At 36.3% G+C, this 19,131-nt stretch overlaps 1 protein-coding gene across 12 annotated transcripts in view; it reads right to left on the reverse strand.

Moving 5' to 3' along the window:
* ELP4 (elongator acetyltransferase complex subunit 4) overlaps positions 1 to 19,131 on the reverse strand; it is a 147,448-nt gene that overhangs the window by 100,583 nt on the left and 27,734 nt on the right. For all 12 annotated transcript variants that reach the window (XR_010613556.1, XR_010613555.1, XR_010613557.1 and 9 more), the window contains exons 4-6: positions 18,501 to 18,629; positions 11,843 to 11,982; positions 5,032 to 5,116 (exon numbers count right to left, since the gene is read on the reverse strand). Coding sequence is in view for 9 of the 12 variants with exons in the window: in XM_065683267.1 (XP_065539339.1) it covers positions 5,032 to 5,116; positions 11,843 to 11,982; positions 18,501 to 18,629 (354 nt within the window). In the remaining 3 variants the exon portion in view is untranslated. The remainder of the gene's footprint in view (positions 1 to 5,031; positions 5,117 to 11,842; positions 11,983 to 18,500; positions 18,630 to 19,131) is intronic.

The raw sequence follows: 19,131 nt of genomic DNA on the forward strand, positions 1-19,131 counted from the left end.
AAAATCCATTAATACTGTGATTTTTCATGTCCTTTCTCTCCTCCTTAAAAAACATGCTAAAGAATATTTTCTCCCAGTTCTAAATAGTCTGCTGGAAAGGCCTGAGATTAATCAAAACACAACTTTTCTCTCTATTTTCAACTTTCCACTGTGTTACTTTCGCATCCTGACTATTCGCCTGGCTTCAGTTTCACTTCTGCTACTTCTACATGAACAAGGTCAGTGGTCTATCTCACCGGTGTATGCCCCTTTCACTATTTTAGATGTCTTTAAGTATCATCTATATTCCTGTTAATTCCTTCCAACTACTGCAGGAAGGTTTACCCACAGCTATGGGGAAACCCAGTTTGATGCTGATGTCTGAGACATCAGCAGATCGTCTCTTAAGGACCACACCTTTCTGAAAGTCCTTGACATGAGTGTGGAGCTGCTTTAGTTAGCTACTAGGTACTAGAATATAAGGTGTTTTGACATGTAAAATTCTAAACAGCCACTTGTGTTACCTGCCTAAGACTGTCTGCTGCCCTGAGTAGCTGGCAGAAGAGCAGCCAAAAGATGCAGAGGTCCTTTTTTCTGAAGGGGCAGGTTATAAAACCAGTTATAATTTGTTTATGCAAATAAATGTTATCTCTCATTTCAGATGATGACAAATCCCACTTCTGCTTATTTGATGTGACCCTTCCTGGTGATCTTTGAGAAGGATTTTAGGTATATTTACTATCAAAGGCTGAGACGTTCTTGTTGAAAGACTTCCTGTACAAGATTATCAAAAATTCATCTCTAGAATTCAGGGGTCATAATTAAAGGCTTTTTAAAATTTTATAATATACACACACACACATATATATAAATACTAGTTTTGATAAATAAAAGCTTCTGGGTACTTTTATTACAGTGATAAATAGTAGATGTTCATTTCCACCAGCTGGAATGAACAGTCACTCTCAAGCACAAAATATTGCACAGCTGCTCTGGACATCCAGAGGAAAGATCTGGACAAAACAAGAGACTACTCTTACAAATACTTCCTTTTCTATATTGGGTAGACAGAGCTTGAGTTGTGAAACACAGCTACTACCATATGGCTCTGCATTCATCCCACTCTTGCGGCTTACACAGTGAGCTGATCTGCCAATTCGTTCACAATCTTTGTGAAAGTGATATATATTTTAACTCTGGTGGACTCCTTACTCTTGGGCTTTGCAGGCTTTTAGGCTTTACTTAGGTAAAGTTAACTTTTTACACTACTGTATGAAGATCAGGAAAACAGCACAGGATAATATGACACAATCTGACTTCTCTGTATGATATTTGTTAGGCTTGGATGTTCAGAGTTGTAAAAAGAATAGGGAAAATAGAAGCTAGACCAGTATTCTTTAGTGACTTTTAATCAGGGCAGATTCACACATTTCTTGATGTGTTCTTAAGCCATAGTACAGTATCAGGCATTTAAGAAAACAGCTTTATTCAGTTATAATTTATATTGACCATGCAGAGAAAGTGTTCTGGGATTTCAGAATTTCAGAGCAAATATACGTAAGTCTTACAGAAACTTTTTTAATGAGAAAAACGTTTTTTCTTAAGAACATACATTACAACACCGAAACAAAGTATCAGTTCTCTTACTGGACAAAGGATAAGAGATGCTTGTTTCACAATATTAAATTGTAAGAGTTGTAAAAGACATAGCTATTCAAACACCAGATATCAAATGTATTTATTTTGGCCAGTAACAGAATTTCTACTGGTATAATTGTCAGGCCCAACAGCTTATTCCATAACTGAAATATAAGAAAAACCCAAGTCTAATATTCTATAACAATAAGTCTATGGTAAAGAGTAGGATAACACTTTTTTTAGATATGCCACTACATCTTTTTACTGACATTAGCTTGGAAATTTGGTTGGGTTTTTTTTTGTTTGTTTTTTTAACCTTTTTCATGCAATTTTTGTAAAAATGTTTGCTTTGGCAGCAAGAATTCTGATTATGGAGAATTAAAATTCCCAACTCCAGGTGAACAAAGAACCAGTCTCCTCCCAATGTTATCATTCAAAGTCACCCAACTTGAGCTTCAAAGCATACCAAAGAAATGTTAAGGACATAGAATTGCCTAGGAAAGTTCTGTTGTCAAACATGCATGAAACCCCCAAAATATTCTCAAACAAGTGCTCTCCCGTATGACTTCAAACTGTGCTCAATTTGTGAAGAATTAAAATTAATGATCAGCAGCAAAGTGTTACTAGGAGCTTTTAGAAAGGAGGTAAAACTGACGCTCGTATTTTTAGGTTAGTCATTCAAACCACACATTTCCAGATAGATCTTGGCTGTCTGTGTGAAGAAACAAGTCGGTACTTTGGTTAACTTCAACCAAACTTTTCTGTAGCTTAATACCTGTAACAGCATTTATTGTCCAAAAGCCCTCAAAGTCATGCAGGATAGTTAAGAAATATAAATCTACAACGGCAAACAGCAAACAGTTGTATAAAACTAACATTAACTCATATTGCTAGGTTCCAGAGATGCCTGTTTTTATCAGTGGTCTACTAAGCCTCTAACAGCAGTTTTCACTGATTTTCCTAATTGTGTCAAACCTCTGAGAACTGGGGTGAGCCACCTTCTGCTCACTTTTCCTCAGGCTCCTCTCCAAATACTGATCAAAAGTAGCAGCAAGTCTGAGTATTATAGGCCTACTAGCGTGAAATTAGCCAAAAATATCTAAAAACTTTACCAGTCAGGTTAGACTTTTCATAGGAATCCTAATCCAAGAGGCAACACATTTCTAGACCTCCACAATTTAGAGATTTTGGAAGGATTACACTTCACAATAAAATGAAGCTTTAATGGCATCAGCTTTTGTCAATCATAGACAGTGATTAATGGATCTTAAAAGAGCCATTAAAGTCAGTAAATAAACCTCTAGAAAATTCAGTACCTTTTGCTACATGTTGGCCTTTGCAGTTTTCTCTGAACTTCCTGAAAGCTACCGCAGCAGGACCCACCCAAAAGGGAGATCACTGTTTGGGGGTGGGAAGAGCATGTAAGAATAAACTTCTCAGAAGCTTGGAGAGGACTCAGATCCAGAGGAGTACAGGCTGGTCCTTACTCTACCGTCTTCCTATCTGGCTACTTAAAAAGTACTGCTGAATGCTCAGTAAGCAGAGAGGTGAATTTCTCAGATTTATAAGATAAAAAGATCCGAGGTATGTTCTGGGCCATAACAACATTTAACTCTGGATGTATCTTCAAGAAGTATTATATTCTGCTTCTAAATGTGCAAAATTTGAGTGTAGAAAGAAATATGATGCATGGGGAAAAAAAAGGAATCTTAAAAGAGAGTAACAGAAACCACTCCAGGAAATCATATGCATTGAAATATCATATGCAAAATGAAAATATCATATGCATTGAAAAATCACATGCATTGAAAATGCATATTCGTCCTCTTGAAACAGAAACAATGAGGTGAGCGCTAATGTTATTCTAGATGGATAAACTGGCCTGAAAAGGGACTCTTTTTCTACTTTTTAAAACTACACCTCAGAATCTTACATACGTAATTTAGTGAACATACACTTTTAAATTGATCAGTGTTAAATTGATCAGTACTGTTCCTGCTTTATTAATACTTGTAAGAAATTTTTAAACAACAAATAACAGCTACAGAAAATAGCTATCCAGGATGGTTTTGCTTGCAAGCAAAAAACAAAAAAATACTGGCTCTGACCAGCCTTCATTTTCTTTTACTTGTAAAAAAAATATTCAGGAATAGACAAATAAAAATAAGAAACATTAGCCTGATCTCTTCAGTATGTGGTGGTTTGCAGGCTGAAGGTTGGCAGGGTGTTTGTTTCACTCAGTACTGCTCTTTGCAGCTCTCAGGCTTCCACAGGACCTGTCACTTTGCAGGAGAAGCATCTCTGCAGGCAGAGCCGTATGGTGGGATGACATACCTGTTGCCATGGCTACCACAGCACGGTGGGGGGAGAGGTGTCTGTCAGGGACCAATTTACTTCTCCAGACTGGCACTGCCACGAAAGCAAAGGCAAGCTCTCCCATAAAGCTCAGCAGAGACTAAACACTGAGCACCAACAACCTAAATTTACATATAAGTGTTATGTGCAGGTAATGTTTCTAAAACATACTGTTAGACACAGAAACATCCATTCCAACATTATCTTCCCCCCAAAATTATTTCTAAGATATTCAACTATAGTGCACAGTGAGGATCTCCCGCACCTATACTACCAAACTTCTATTGTAGGAACACTGCTATTGTACAATAAAGAAAATTTACCTGTCAATTAAGCACCAATATATATAATTTATTATTTTATTTCCATTAACTCCAAAGAACTCACATATTACTGAATATGACAAAGAATGATAGGGCTCTGCTCAAATTATAAAAGGGCTTTCAGCCTATGTTGTTACGTTTAAAATGGTTTTGATTACCCACAGTACGATTTATGAAAAGTACAGAGAATATTAGAAGTCTGGTTAGCTGTTTTGATTTGTAAGTTGAAATAGCATTCTTATTTCTTTACTTGTGTTTCAATACTTGCTACATAAAGATGCATACCATTTAATTCATTAAAATATTCACTCCACTCCAGTTAAAATAACATTGAAAAGAACTGAAAGTTTAAGATTAAATGTTCAATCTCAATAGTCTTAAACGTATTATTGCTAAAGCTGTAGTCTGGGAAAAAAAATAACTGTACAGGAAAATGTGTTTTGCTTAATTAGATTATACTTGGCAATCCATTTATTAGCTAATTGCATAGAACATGCATTTTACTAATGTTAACTTACAGTTCTTCCTTGCATGGTCTCGCATCTGTAACAGGTAACTCCCAAAGCATATTAAAATATGAAGCACACACTATAATTATTTTACTTCTTTATTCTTGCAGTGCTTAGAAACGGTTTATTCTTTGTTATTTTGTCCAAGACCTTCTTGTACCACCCTTGAAAGTTCAGAAAACTACATTAGTTACAGGATTACAGAAGAATATGATGGTCTTCAGTACCTGGGGATCAGAGCCATCAAACCCTTCCTGGTAAATGACCCTCTGAATGGACAGAAGCAGCCTCCCGTAAGCACTGTTCATATCACTGTTGGTAAGAAGAAATAGTTTGGTAACACATTTTAATACTTTTCTACATGTCTCTAACAGCTGTATTAAAAATAAATACAAGCAGATGTAGCACTCTGAAAGCATAATATAGAAAAAAAGTGTCACAGAATTAAAAAAACTAACCCTCTAAGAATAAAGTTGACATTATAAACAGTTGTGATTGTTTCATGACAAGTAGTCCAGTGCTCAGGCATTTAGTGAAAGCTAAAATCTCTAGGGATTAAGATAACTTAATTACATCAGGCTTATCTCCATCTAGAAGATTAATGATTTAATGTATCAATTTAAAGTAGAAAGCACCACAGCACAGCACTAATCTATAACTGACAAAGACCTACCTTACTGTTATTCCAAGGAACAGCTGACTTTCTATTACTGAAAAATTTCATACAGACAACTGCTACAACAATCAAGATCAAAAAAAAACCAAACCAAACCAAAAAACCAGAAAGAGACAACACTTTCTAACTTCAAAAGTTCATGCAGTTAATTTGTTTTATTAAGAGCGTAAGACATATTTTGCTATGGCTCCATTTTGTATCCACACACTACAGGTGTTATCACCACTTTATTTGCATGACAGCTGAATTGTGAGGTAGAATTTATTTTATGTATTATTTAGAAAATACAGAAAATAAAGCAAACCAGTAGCTTAAAATGGATTTAAGCAGACTTAAAACCGAATGAAAATTCAGCAAGTCATCCAAATTTTAGAAGGTTCAGTTCCTTCACATCCAAAGCACATTTTTAGACATCCATCCCAGCCATACTCTCCAGTCCACAGGCTGATACACACAAAGTACAGAAAGATCTAATCTTTACTTTAAAAAAAGAAGCCAGTTGTTCACTTTTGAAAGAGACATACTATTTTGTTAAATCCCATAGAGAGTACTGGCTTGTGTGTCTGGACTTGATGGAGGTTCCTCACTGCAGCTGAGAGTATAAGCCCTTCTATCTTTTCTAGCATCACCATTTCCTTCTAGACTCATTAATTACCATCAAGGTTTGTGAACTCAAACCTTCTTCTGTACTTCTTGGGAAATATGACAAGTTATTTTGAAAATTTTGTCACTAAAAATACTTTTACTTGCTCCAATAATTTTATATGTTGTGTCTGATAACAGCCTAGGTGGGAATTGACCTTGAAAGATCATCTCATCCAAACATTAATGAAACTATTCCTGCTACTTTAGTAAGAGCCAAATATTATTCAAATTTATTTTATTAATGAACACCTAAATAAACCCAAATAAACTGCTTTTATACTTTTGCACAGGAGAGAAGACAGCTTTTCTGAGAAGCACTTCAGAGTTGCAAACATCTGACTTTTACACCTTAGCTTTAACTCAGAATTCTACATTTCCTTCAAGCAGCAATCCAAACTCAACCCCCAAAATGATATACTTAAGTTACAAACATTTATAATCAAATAAGCCATAAAGTCTTAATAAATTCAAGTTCTGAAATACTTAATGTTATAAAACATTAAGAGATTACCCTTCTCAGATACAAATAAAAGGGAGAATCTCCAAATTAAACTGCACTTACTTGTTTTCAGATTTAGCAGCCTATAAGGCTACTGATTAAACTGATATACCTTAATAATTTAACTCTGTGAAATTCACAGCTGAACATAAATGGTAATACATAATCTCAACACAACATTTAACAGGTAAAGTCTGCCTTGCTATACAAAAAGCATCTCAAAGAGGAAAGAAAGAGTAAACTTTTTCTTATGAAGTCAACTACTTTCATAGTGTTTAGCTGCAAAAGGAATGGCTGCTAAATGTTATATCTGTACAGTCTTGCAGGTGTCACTTAACAGGGCTGGTGGAGGCAAAGAGGGCTTTAGCCTCCAAACTAGCCAAAATGTCCTCTCTCTCCATGTCTTTGCACTATTCCAACAAACACACAATCCTTTTTGCTTATGGAGTGCTGTGATTTCTTCCTGCTTTTGCCAGAGCTAGAGAGAAGCTTCAATGCCACACAATAGCCAGAAGAATTTGTGTAGTCTTTTGGATACTCCTTTATACTTTTGGAAAAGATAGAAGCTGTTGCTTGCCACCATTAGGAAGGAGTCTACAACTGTCTTTTAACCACAGCTAGGAACACAGTATGTGTAATATGAAAAGATGACTATGGTCTTTGTCACCACAAACTACCATTTTCAAGTTTGTGTATCTACCAATTCTTTTGCTTATGAGTGCTATGCTACCTATAGAGATGCCACAGAATATACTGCAATCACAATACTTTTAAATTCCTGATTTGTAACTAACTTGCTTTTAAAAGTTAATGAATAAAAAAATAAAATACCACAATTAAAGTGTCCCAAAATTAAAAAAAAAACTCCATACTTTGCAGCGTTCAAGCCAGGCTGGACAGAGTCTTGGTTGACATGGTCCCTGTCCACGGCAGGGGGGTTGGAACTAGATGATCTTAAGGTCCTTTCCAACCCAAACCATTCTATAATTCTATGATTCTGTCTTCAATTAATCCATCCAAGGAAGATTTGCAGCAAAGAAAGAATTAAAGAAAATAATGTAATGAATATAAAATTTTTAAAATGTATAAATATGTGCTCTTCTTGCTAAAGTATTAATGGTTTACTTGAATTTGAAGCATGCAATGTAAACAAGGACATGAAAAATACTGTGGAAACACTACTTATAAAAATAAGTTTCATTACCCTTCTGGCAGTGTTATCATATTTAAAGTAGGAAATAAGATATGTCTTATTTTCTAATTTCTAAACTTTTTTTTTTTTACTTTGTTATTAAACGCCATTTAATTCTGATCATTAGTTTAAACAATTCCTTCTTTACACTTTCTTTTTTTTTCTTTTTGTTTAGCAATTCAGTAATGGATAACGCAGGAGCTGCAAGAAGGTATCCCGGTTACAACAGAGCATCTGCATTCTCTGTTGATAGTTTCTCAGCAGTTAACAAAGGTTAGGTTATCAAGGGTATGACAAATAGCCTTATTATGTACAAGGAGAACCCATTAGGCAAGACAGTTAACCCTGTTCTATCTAAACTTATCAGTAAATCTAGACACTATATAAATCTATTCTTTTTCAAAAGCACATAATTCTTAGGGTAAAATTTAGGAGTATTATTGAAAAGCTGCTGCTCAAATATTTTAGTTCCCTTGATTATCAAACTTTTGGTAACAGCAACTGAACGATGAGGACAGAAGTAGAGGGGTAGAAAAGAAGCCTTTTCTGCGATGCACAGATATACCACAGAGGATATTTCTGCCTTCCTGTTACGTACCAGCTTTAGCGATGCAACAAGAAGAACACCAGAATGTCCTAGCAACAACTGGAAAACAGCTGCTGTCAGCCCCACAACCCTGTTAACCTGGTCTTAGCACTAGAGCAGAACATAGCACCCCTTCCCTAACATAAAAAATACGGAGATAAGAAAGACATTTATCCTTCTTTTGGCACCAAACACCCAGTCCCGTTTACTACATCCTTTAAAACAAATTTCTCAATCTGTTTACACTTAATGTTTATCATGCAGCAATGAACTTCTAACCATCTTGAGTGATTAGCCTAAAGGAGACCCTGTAATCTAATTTAGCCATCAGGTACCAGAACTGCAGAAAGATCAAACACAGTACTCCACACCTCCCTCCCTAAAACAGCAGATACATACATAGAATCACAGAATCACAGAATCCCAAGGGTTGGAAGGGACCTAAAAAGATCATCTAGTCCAACCCCCCTGCAAGAGCAGGGTAACCTACAGTACATCACACAGGAACTTGTCCAGGCGGGCCTTGAATATCTCCAGTGTAGGAGACTCCACAACCCCCCTGGGCAGCCTGTTCCAGTGCTCTGTCACTCTTACAGTAAAGAAGTTCTTCCTGATGTTAACGTGGAACTTCCTATGTTCCAGTTTACACCCATTGCCCCTTGTCCTATCACTGGATATCACTGAAAAAAGCCTAGCTCCATCATCCTGACACCTACCCTTCACATATTTGTAAACATTGATGAGGTCACCCCTCAGTCTCCTCTTTTGCAAGCTAAAGAGACCCAGCTCCCTCAGCCTCTCCTCATAAGGGAGATGTTCCACTCCCTTAATCATCTTTGTGGCTCTGCGCTGGACTCCTTCAAGCAATTCCCTGTCCTTCTTGAACAGAGGGGCCCAGAACTGGACGCAATATTCCAGATGCGGCCTCACCAAGGCTGAGTATGCTTGCAAAAACACAGGAAAGAAAAGAAAGATTGGTCCAAACTTTAAGGTGAACCAATGATGTACGTAACCTCCAAATCTGCCTTTAATTGTAAAGTAAAAGGCCACTCAATAACTTTGCTCTGTTGAATCAGCCAAAGCATCTCCTTTCTTTGCAAGACCAAAAAGAAGCCAGGTGCTTGTGTGGATAGGAAGAGAAGGACATACACGATTTCTAAAAGGGCCAAGAGTCCAAATAAAGCCTCCCCATCTCTGATCCAGTAACAGAAGCACTGTAATTATCTTGCCTATTAAAAGATGCAGCATTGTTTTTCCAAGGATTGTAAAATATACGTTCACTATACTCATTGCTTCTGTCAGAAAAATATAAGCTATACAGGAAAACATGGTACATTGCTTTTCTTGTGTATTTTCTGCTTTAACTGCATAATTTTATTTTGAAATTATTTATCAACCCTTTGATAAATTAAATTGAAAAAAAAAAACCAAAAAACCAACAAACAATTTTTAGAGAAACACATCAAAAAGATGTGTTTTTAGAGAAACACATCAAAAAAGGTTAGCTCAAGCTCTCAGTGGGACTTTCAGGCAATCAAAGATGAGGTCTAGTACAAATTGTTAACTTCTATTGGAAGCGTCAACTGTGACTACCATATTGTTTCAAAATCATTGTCTAGTTAATCAAGAAAACAGAAATTTTTACTATTTATGATATACTGAAGTTAGCTTTAGATGCCAGAAACACTGCATTGATCTTCCAATGCACAGTGATATCCTTTCCCTCCCTCTTTTATAAACCTTTAGATTAAATCAGCCTGACAGGATTGCGAACTTCTTTTCATTCCTCAAGAAAGGAATGCTTTCTTCAGAATTTCATCACAATATTTGTAAAAAATACAGTAGAAACCTACTATAAAAGCATAAACATTTTCAGAGCACTGAAATAATTGGTAACATTCACACTTAGCATTGGATTTAACAGCGTTGACTAATGTGTATTAAAGAATCACAAGATAGGGATGAAAAGGACCTCAAGAGGTCTGACAGATATTTACCTAACTTGTCATTAGAAATTTTCAGTGACGGAGATTCTGTAACACTCCCAACCTATGTCTGCAAGACAACTTCTTCTCGTGTTAATCATGAGAAAAATATCTCATGCTAATAATTTGAAAAATATCTCCTTACTTCCAGCCTGTATTTCTATCCCTACTGTTTACTCTAGCCCATGACTATTTATCTTCCCTTCTGCAGACAACAGAGTAACTACCCTCTGTATGTCAATTTTTAATGTCAGTTTTCAAGATTCTGCTTAGAATTGTCTAAGAATTTCCATTCTTCTGTCATGGGCCATACATTCCAGCTCTAGATGTACACCTATCTTTACAACCTTCTCTTACTGATCCCAAGTTTTCTTGAAGGGTGCTATCAAACCTGGAAAGCCTTGTTATGGCTGAGCAGAACAGATGTATTTTGCATGTCTTCCACATTAAATTCCAGTTTTAGAACCACCATGATTTCAGATTATGCTTTTCAGTTGCATTAACCACACAACACTGCTAATATATTTTGAAGATACTTTCAGCATGCTCAAAAATCTTCACACACAGTGTGGTAGAAATCAACCACAACACACCACACCATTTCCAGGAACCGGCCCTATACACTGGGATCCATAAAACTAGGTACTATATAAATTATGTGACTGGGCTGAACAAAGAGATCGCTAGACCATATTTGATGTTTGACTTGAACTGAAATGTCTCCAAGAAAGATATAATGGATGTGTGTGCTACAGGCTATTATGAGGCTTTGCTTTTGTCACTCATTTTCTCTTGATCTTCTTTAATTCATTACTGATAGGCATAAACTATAATAAGTTTTCATTCAGAGAAGAGTTTATGATTTGCTCTGGAATTAGGGGTGTTGTGTAAGACATCATTAGCGATTTTAATCTATTCATAGTATTTCATATTTTCCTTAGATGAAGCTGTAGGATGTAAGCAGTAAAAGTCACAAAATAAACTAATGTGATACAGCATCCTAAACTATGTAGGTCAAAGACAGCCTGTCTTCTTAGCCCTAAAAAACTGGATGGATATATTCCTAAGACTGATAGCCATATGACACACACATCTCCAAACGCTGCTGGGGTATGGGGCTCAGGCAGTAGTTCACAGACAAGAGAGTAGTAGTTTTCCCCAGTCCTCACACTCAGCTGTCAGTAGGCCTGGACTGAACATGCAGCTAGGCTGTCCTAGCAATGTCTGCCTTAATTGTCCCTGTCAACTTGCTTCCTCCCTCAGATAAGGAGTCAGTATACCGAGCTGTCGCTATGCCATGGCAGCTTTGCTGCCAGTTGTGGCATCTAGGACTGACATAAGAACCACAGCTGAACTGCTTGTGAGCCATGCATGGCTACAAGACTTTTCTCAGCAAGTGTAGATGCAAAAATATCCCTTACTACTAATATGCAGGCATGTGGTATTACAACTTACCATGTTTTCACTGTAGGTGGTAAAGACAATTCTTCAGGAAGGTAAAAACTGTGCCATTTTATTGACTGAAACAGTTCTGGAGACATTGTTTTGGATATATCATAATAATGACCAAACTTTGTAGATGTTGTGGGACTGGCCTGTGGAAACAATGATACTGATTACAATAACCTGTTATATTATTATCTGTCAAAAGAAAGTAATTAACTAGCAATACATTTGAAAGAAACATCTGTTTTTTTCCCCACTCTTTTTTTTTCTACTTTTCAAGTAGAACATTATAATATTTACTACGAAGTTTTGGTACCCCTGTTGACAGTCTATAATGTGAATTTTTCACAGAGAATTCAACCCTTACTATTCCAAGTTGCATCACAAAGGTGGAGTCAGATTCTTAAATAAGTATTTTTGCACATGTTCTAGAACTATGATCACAAACTTCAAAAGGCCAGATAATACGAAATATGCAGACCAGGATGTGTTCCACCTCTCTGATTTTTCAGTATCTGGGAATTTTATGTTGCTACGGAAACATTTTCAGTTGACTTTGGAAATATTTCACTTTGTTTATTTATCAGAAAGAAGAAAAAAATACCATTGCATCTTCATAGAACTGCTTTTAATAAAAAACTGTAAAAAAGAGGGAGTAGTTAAGAGCTACTTTTAATGTCTTGATTTTTTAATAAATAGCAGGTTGAGCATTACACAGACATTACACACAATAACCCTGGTTTACTGTAATGAAGAAACTTTGTGAGGTCTCAATTTTGGGTATGTAAAACATCATAACCCCCCTAAATTTAATATATACTATGGAATTACACATTTTAATATGCTTTGCTAATAAATAAACAGAGGAAAAGAATGCATATTTTTGTTCCACATTAATGGAGTTCCGCACACAAACTGCAACATTATTTGAACCAAACATGTAATGTTAAAACCCCCTAGATTGTTATAATATGCAGTAGTACATAGTACATTGAGGTTGTCTGCTATAGGAATTGAACAGGTTTTGCTCTTCATGTAGCAATCCATTTTCTTAATCTTTTCTGCCTTTCAAAGCTATCCTGGAATGAAGTCAAGCAGAGTAAAGCTCAGAGGCAAATGAGGATCTTCAAGGGAAGGAAAACACTTGGCAAAATTGTAAACCACTTTATAGTATTTTTTTAATGAACACACTGTAAAGGAGTAACAGATTATCAGAATAATACTGAAATTGATCTTTAGGTTATGGCACAAACACCACTGTGCTCTGGATCAGATTCTCTCATCAGCTGTTAATACTTTAAAGTCATTTTTCTATCTCCCAGCTCCCAAGACTACCTGTGAAGCTGAATTCCCTTTAAAAGCCAAAAGCCACTTCACTTATTAAATGATAAAGTATTAAAACAGATGAAATATTTCAGTGGTTGTGTAAGAGAACAGGTGAGAGAGATATTTACGCATGTTGATGCTGTAGAACAGAATGCTTTTGAAAGGTTGTTTTGAAGGGAAGTTTGGATTGGTAGGTAAAATTAAATGCTATTTTGTTTGTACTTAAAAGCATGGACTTCCTTTCGAAAAGTGATCAGAAACACCCTCAATAACTTAAAAAGTTTTTCAGTAGGTTCTATAAGAACTTAGAATCATAGAATAGTTAGGGTTGGAAAGGACCTCAAGATCATCTAGTTCCAACCCCCCTGCCATGGACAGGGACACCTCACACTAAACCATCCCACACAAGGCTACATCCAACCTGGCCTTGAACACTGCCAGGGATGGAGCACTCACAACCTCCCTGGGCAACCCATTCCAGTGTCTCATCACCGTAACAGGAAAGAATTTCCTCCTTATATCCAATTTAAATTTCCCCTGTTTAAGTTTTAACCCGTTATTTCTTGTCCTGTCACTACAGTCCCTGATGAAGAGTCCCTCCCCAGCATCCCTACAGGCCCCCTTCATATACTGGAAGGCTGCTATGAGGTCCCCACGCAGCCTTCTCTTCTCCAGGCTGAACAGCCCCAACTTCCTCAGCCTGTCTTCATACGGGAGGTGCTCCAGTTCCCTGATCATCCTCGTGGCCCTCCTCTGGACTTGTTCCAGCAGTTCCATGTCCTTTTTATGTTGAGGACACCAGACCTGCACACAATACTCCAGGTGAGGTCTCACAAGAGCAGAGTAGAGGGGCAGGGTCACATCTTTCAACCTGCTGGTCACGCTCCTTTTGATGCAGCCCAGGATACGGTTGGCTTTCTGGGCTGCAAGTGCACACTGCCGGCTCATGTTCATTTTCTCATTGACCAGCACCCCCAAGTCCTTCTCTGCAGGGCCGCTCTGAATCTCTTCTTTGCCCAGTCTGTAGCTGTGCCTGGGATTGCTCCGACCCAGGTGTAGGACCTTGCACTTGTCGTGGTTGAACTTCATAAGGTTGGCATCAGCCCACCTCACAAGCGTGTCAAGGTCCCTCTGGATGGCATCCCTTCCCTCCAGCATATCAACCGGACCACACAGCTTGGTGTCATCGGCAAACTTGCTGAGGGCGCACTCAATCCCACTGTCCATGTCAGCGACGAAGATGTTAAACAAGACCGGTCCCAACACCGATCCCTGAGGGACACCACTTGTTACCGGTCTCCAGCCAGACATCGAGCCATTGACCACAACTCTGTGTGCAGCCATCCAGCCAGTTCTTTATCCACTGAGTGGTCCATCCATCAAATTGATATCTCTCCAAAGGATTTTTCTTTTAAGCAGACCGATATATATACATTTTATCCACTATTTGAAAGTTGAGCAGGGCTGTGTGTGTATGCAATGAAATTCTCTGGAACAACTTCTGCTCCAATTTCCACATTTGTTATTCTTGCTATGTACAGGAATGGCAATAGGTATACTGAATTATTATAGTAATGGGATCTAAGTAATTTTTTTGTGTATTGAGCAACAAATTATTTAGTTCCAACTCCAATTATTGGAGAAAGCTTGTAGTTTTCATAAACCTTGATCTTGCTAATAAAGTAAGCACTATAACAATAAAAAGAAAAAATACAGACATGCCAGACACAGCCAAGTATTTTTAGTTAGCTTTCTGAAATCAATCATGCTGTGCATTTCCGGAACTTTGTTTCATGCTTCAGCTTACAAAAATCTGTTAAGATTAATTAGAATAATTTGATCTGGAGCATCTATTTTGAAATTATTTGATTAATAGGTAGTAGGCCTGATCAGTTATCAGAGAATATAAACAGTAACAATAATACAATCTTTCCTACAAAACCAACAGAATAACCAAACTAAACCCAAACTTTTCACTAAAATGAATAATTAGTTTTTAATTAAAAAAACCCCAAACCACAATATTGCTCATGTATATCTAGTCATAAGAGGCAGATCAGTTTCCTCAAAAAAAAAAAAAAAAAAAAAAAAAGAAACCCACATTCTCTAAGTCAGTGTTCCAATTTATCAGTAACCGATTTTAAAAGAAGGAATTCCAACAAAATGCAACAATCTATCAAAACCTAAATATTTTTAATGTAAAATGTAACTTTATTTAAAATGAGGATTCTGAAAGCAATTTAAACAGGGGCTGTTCTTTGCCCTATAATCTATTCTTTATCCGGATTACAGATCAGAATGTTTTTGCTGCAATCTCTGCCAGAGCTCATCTTTTTATTGTGTACTTCCAAGCCCCCTTAATGTTTTAGAAAGGCCTTGACTAACTGAACTTTGATCTGATGTCTTCATTGAGAAAAGCTCCAGGTTGCCCATTTCAGATGCAAATCCTTACTGAGACCCAATAGAGTTTAGTAAAGACAGCAAAAAAGAAGAAACAAGAAGTTTCCAAGATCCTCTTTGAGAATCCTGAGGCACATTGGTGTCCTTAATCCACCCTGCTGCATGGATTAAGGTAGGTGATAACCTCTCTTGATTCAAAAGAATAAGCACAGTGCCTACAAACTGGGTGGAGACTAGGATTTGGCTATAATAAAACACCATGCAATAAAAGCTCGGTCTATGTCAGAAGCCTGTGAACAGGCCTCAATGTACTGCATTCCCAGGCTTAGCGGGGAAGCTTGCAAAAAGCCTACCTGAATCAAGTAAGCATGAATAACCTGCTTTAGCAGAATGACCATGGAGAGTGTGAAGCAGAGACTTTCCATTCCTCTTAAGTTTGATCTGCTAAATTTATTAGTGGATTGGAGGCTCAAGCCTGTTCTTTCCTACTTTGCACAAGGAGAAATACACTAAACTGTCAGTGAGCAGAGCATGCTTTTATACTACCGTCTGCTGTTAATGTTTCTAATTGCAATACTAATGTGCTAGAAATCTCAGATTTAGGATGAATCAAGGCAGAAAATTGATTTCATGCTGTGACAGTTTATATATTGCCCCAAGAACATAAGCAGTTCATTCAAAAAAAAAAAAAAAAAAAGAAATAGAAAAACCCACACTGGCTTGCACTGCAAAATAGGCTGCCCATATACTCAAAAGTTTAAACAAAATTAACCTCTGATACAGATGAAAGAAACAAACTGGCAAAGGCACACCAATACATGTTACTCTGAAAAATTTCTTCTCTATCTTCTGTCTTTTTCCAACATACAAGGTATATGCAACATGTAAAGAGCAACTGTGATAGTCATTAAGAGTACTAATATAAATACCATGCAGAAATAAGGTCTAATAAATGAGAAAGGAATATGTGAACTGTTAATGAAAATCTGTTATTACTTAGAAATAAAAACTAAATTAAGGACTAAAAATACCACAAAACCAGCTTTTACTCAGCATTCTTAACTTCATGTAAAGGCAGATAGTGGATGGAAAAGTTTTCTGCTAACTACAGTTCTAGTTAAAGCAAAGCTATTTTCTCTCTTTCATACTTGAAATTATTTGACAGCAGTTTTTCAAAATGTACTGGTTTCTCATTTGGAGAAACCTTGAAAATTAATTAAATTAATTAAATTAATTAAATTTTTCACTTTGGAAAATACACCTTGAAAATTAATTCAATGTTTTGTTTTGTTTCTGGGTTTTTTTTTTTTTCAGCAAAAGAATATTTAAAGACTAAATCACAACTGAAGTTGTTAGTTAAATGACAGGGCTAAGCGTATCAAACATCTAGGGTGCTGCAAGGCAACACGAAGTTTTTCCTCAGTAGTGTATATTCGCCAATCAAATTAATTTAGCACAGCACCAACAATATAAATAAATCATAAAAACCAGTAAATAAAATATTGAAAAATATAAATTTCAAACCTATTTTTCACTTATCAGAATATCCTGAGAAGTTTTAGGTCTAGATGGCTTTAGACCTCCATTTGCAAGTTCTAATTTTAAAAATAAATTTACCATATACATTAAAAATGTTGTTCCTCAGCTATTCAGAATGACCAGTACCCATGACTATTCAGAAAGCAACTATGGTAACAAGGGAAATACCCCACAAAAGATTTTATTGTATCTTGCATAATAAAATTTCAATAACTCAGGATAAGTACATTATGTATTACAGTGAAATATTGTATTAGTGGAAGAAGTGATTACTTCTATGAAGTTACAGAAGATGACTACATATCTACCTGGATTATTTATGCTTTTCTATTTTGTTAGGACATCCGAACACTATTTGTTACCAATATGCAATCATTTCAATATCAATGTACCAGAAATTCTGCTAGATTTTAAAACAGACAAATTATTTTGGGGATGGTTCAGAGTGGCAAAGCCAGCTCCACAATAATGAAATTGATGAGATTATATGATTACCCTGGAGGCTGTTTGATTTGGTATGTCACCATATATAAGTCTTTTCTGACACAACTATATAACTGTGTCTGTGCAATTTCACAGAAAACCAAACATGCCAAGCCTTGTAAGATCATTTTGTCACATTCCAATTATGTTTTTAAGACTATGACTGAACTTACTAGGCAGGTATGACTACATCCAAACCAGAATTTATAAATGTAAGCTACAATGTATGGGCAAAATAAGCTTTTTGTTCTAGATCATCATAAATGCTATAATTTTGTTACGGGTTGCCATTAGATTAAATAAGAAAGTCACCAGCATCTGGAGATATATTATTCACAAAACACTAACAACTGCAAACTCTGAAAGACTGATCATTGGGCTTGTTTCTTACATTCTCCCTGCACAGTGATTAGTTTCTAGTGACAGTGAAGCTGATACAATCTCAAGTGCTTATTTCTGTTATGCACATGGATAAGCAGGTCAGCTTGCTTTCACACCAGTACTTTCACCACAGAGATCTAGTAAGTACTGCTGATTAAACCTACTTAAGCAATTTGTGTACAACTACATTTGGGGAAAGTTTCTAAGTGACCAAATTATTAAAACTTTCACAATAAGCTGTCTCAATTTAATAATACTAATGGAAAAATCCCATGGAATGTTAATGGGTTTTTTTACTTTTAAGTTATTACTGTCTGCATAAAGTTTTACATTTCCTGCACTCACAAATTCACTTTCTCTCTGTATCTCTAGCAATCAAAAAATACTTTGGTATTTGTGGTGCATGATAATTTGCCCTCAGGAGGCAATCCTGTAAAACTGTCTGTTGGCAGCTCTGTTGTGTAGATTCTACAGAAAAGCATATGCTCTGCAAATTCATTTTGACTGCAAGAGGAAAAAACCATGAAATACTGATTACCTCCATTTTTGGTAAATTTTGGTAGCGCCAGGCTATTTTCATAGAATCTTGAAAACCTTCAGACTTAACAGCTGTTGCTTCTTCTCCGAATTCATTTCTTTGCTCATCAAGCAAAGGGGCTGGAAGCTCCTACAGATGGAGAACAAAAGAATGTCAGCTGTCAGTAGAAATGGCAGTTCAGATTTTTATTTCTCTCCCCCCAAAAGTTAGATAATATACTTGTTTTAATATAATGGATAGTTGTAAAATTTTTAACAAAACTTGATTAAAATAGCTGTTCTGAAATATTGCCTCACTACCAAAACTGAAAGTGAAGAAATACATGCAATTATTATGGGGAAACTATGCAACTATAAGAGAATGCAGACTGGAAATACCAAACTGAATATGCAACACATCGTGAGCAACATCCACATTCCTTTTTTTTTAATCTTGCTTTAAAGGTTGATCTCCCAAACTATTCTATTTCTGAGAAAAGACAAGTTCCCTGCATAGTGAATTAAGCCTATTTTATAATGAGACCACTTTTCTTTGTCAGCTTCTGTAGATATTTCAACAGTATTCAACAGACCCAAAAGCTTACTGATACAGGCTGAAAAACAACTGTAACAGGATGGTTTCAATTTTCTCT

This window comes from Lathamus discolor, chromosome 6, assembly GCF_037157495.1.
Source record: "Lathamus discolor isolate bLatDis1 chromosome 6, bLatDis1.hap1, whole genome shotgun sequence".
NCBI lineage: Eukaryota > Metazoa > Chordata > Aves > Psittaciformes > Psittacidae > Lathamus > Lathamus discolor.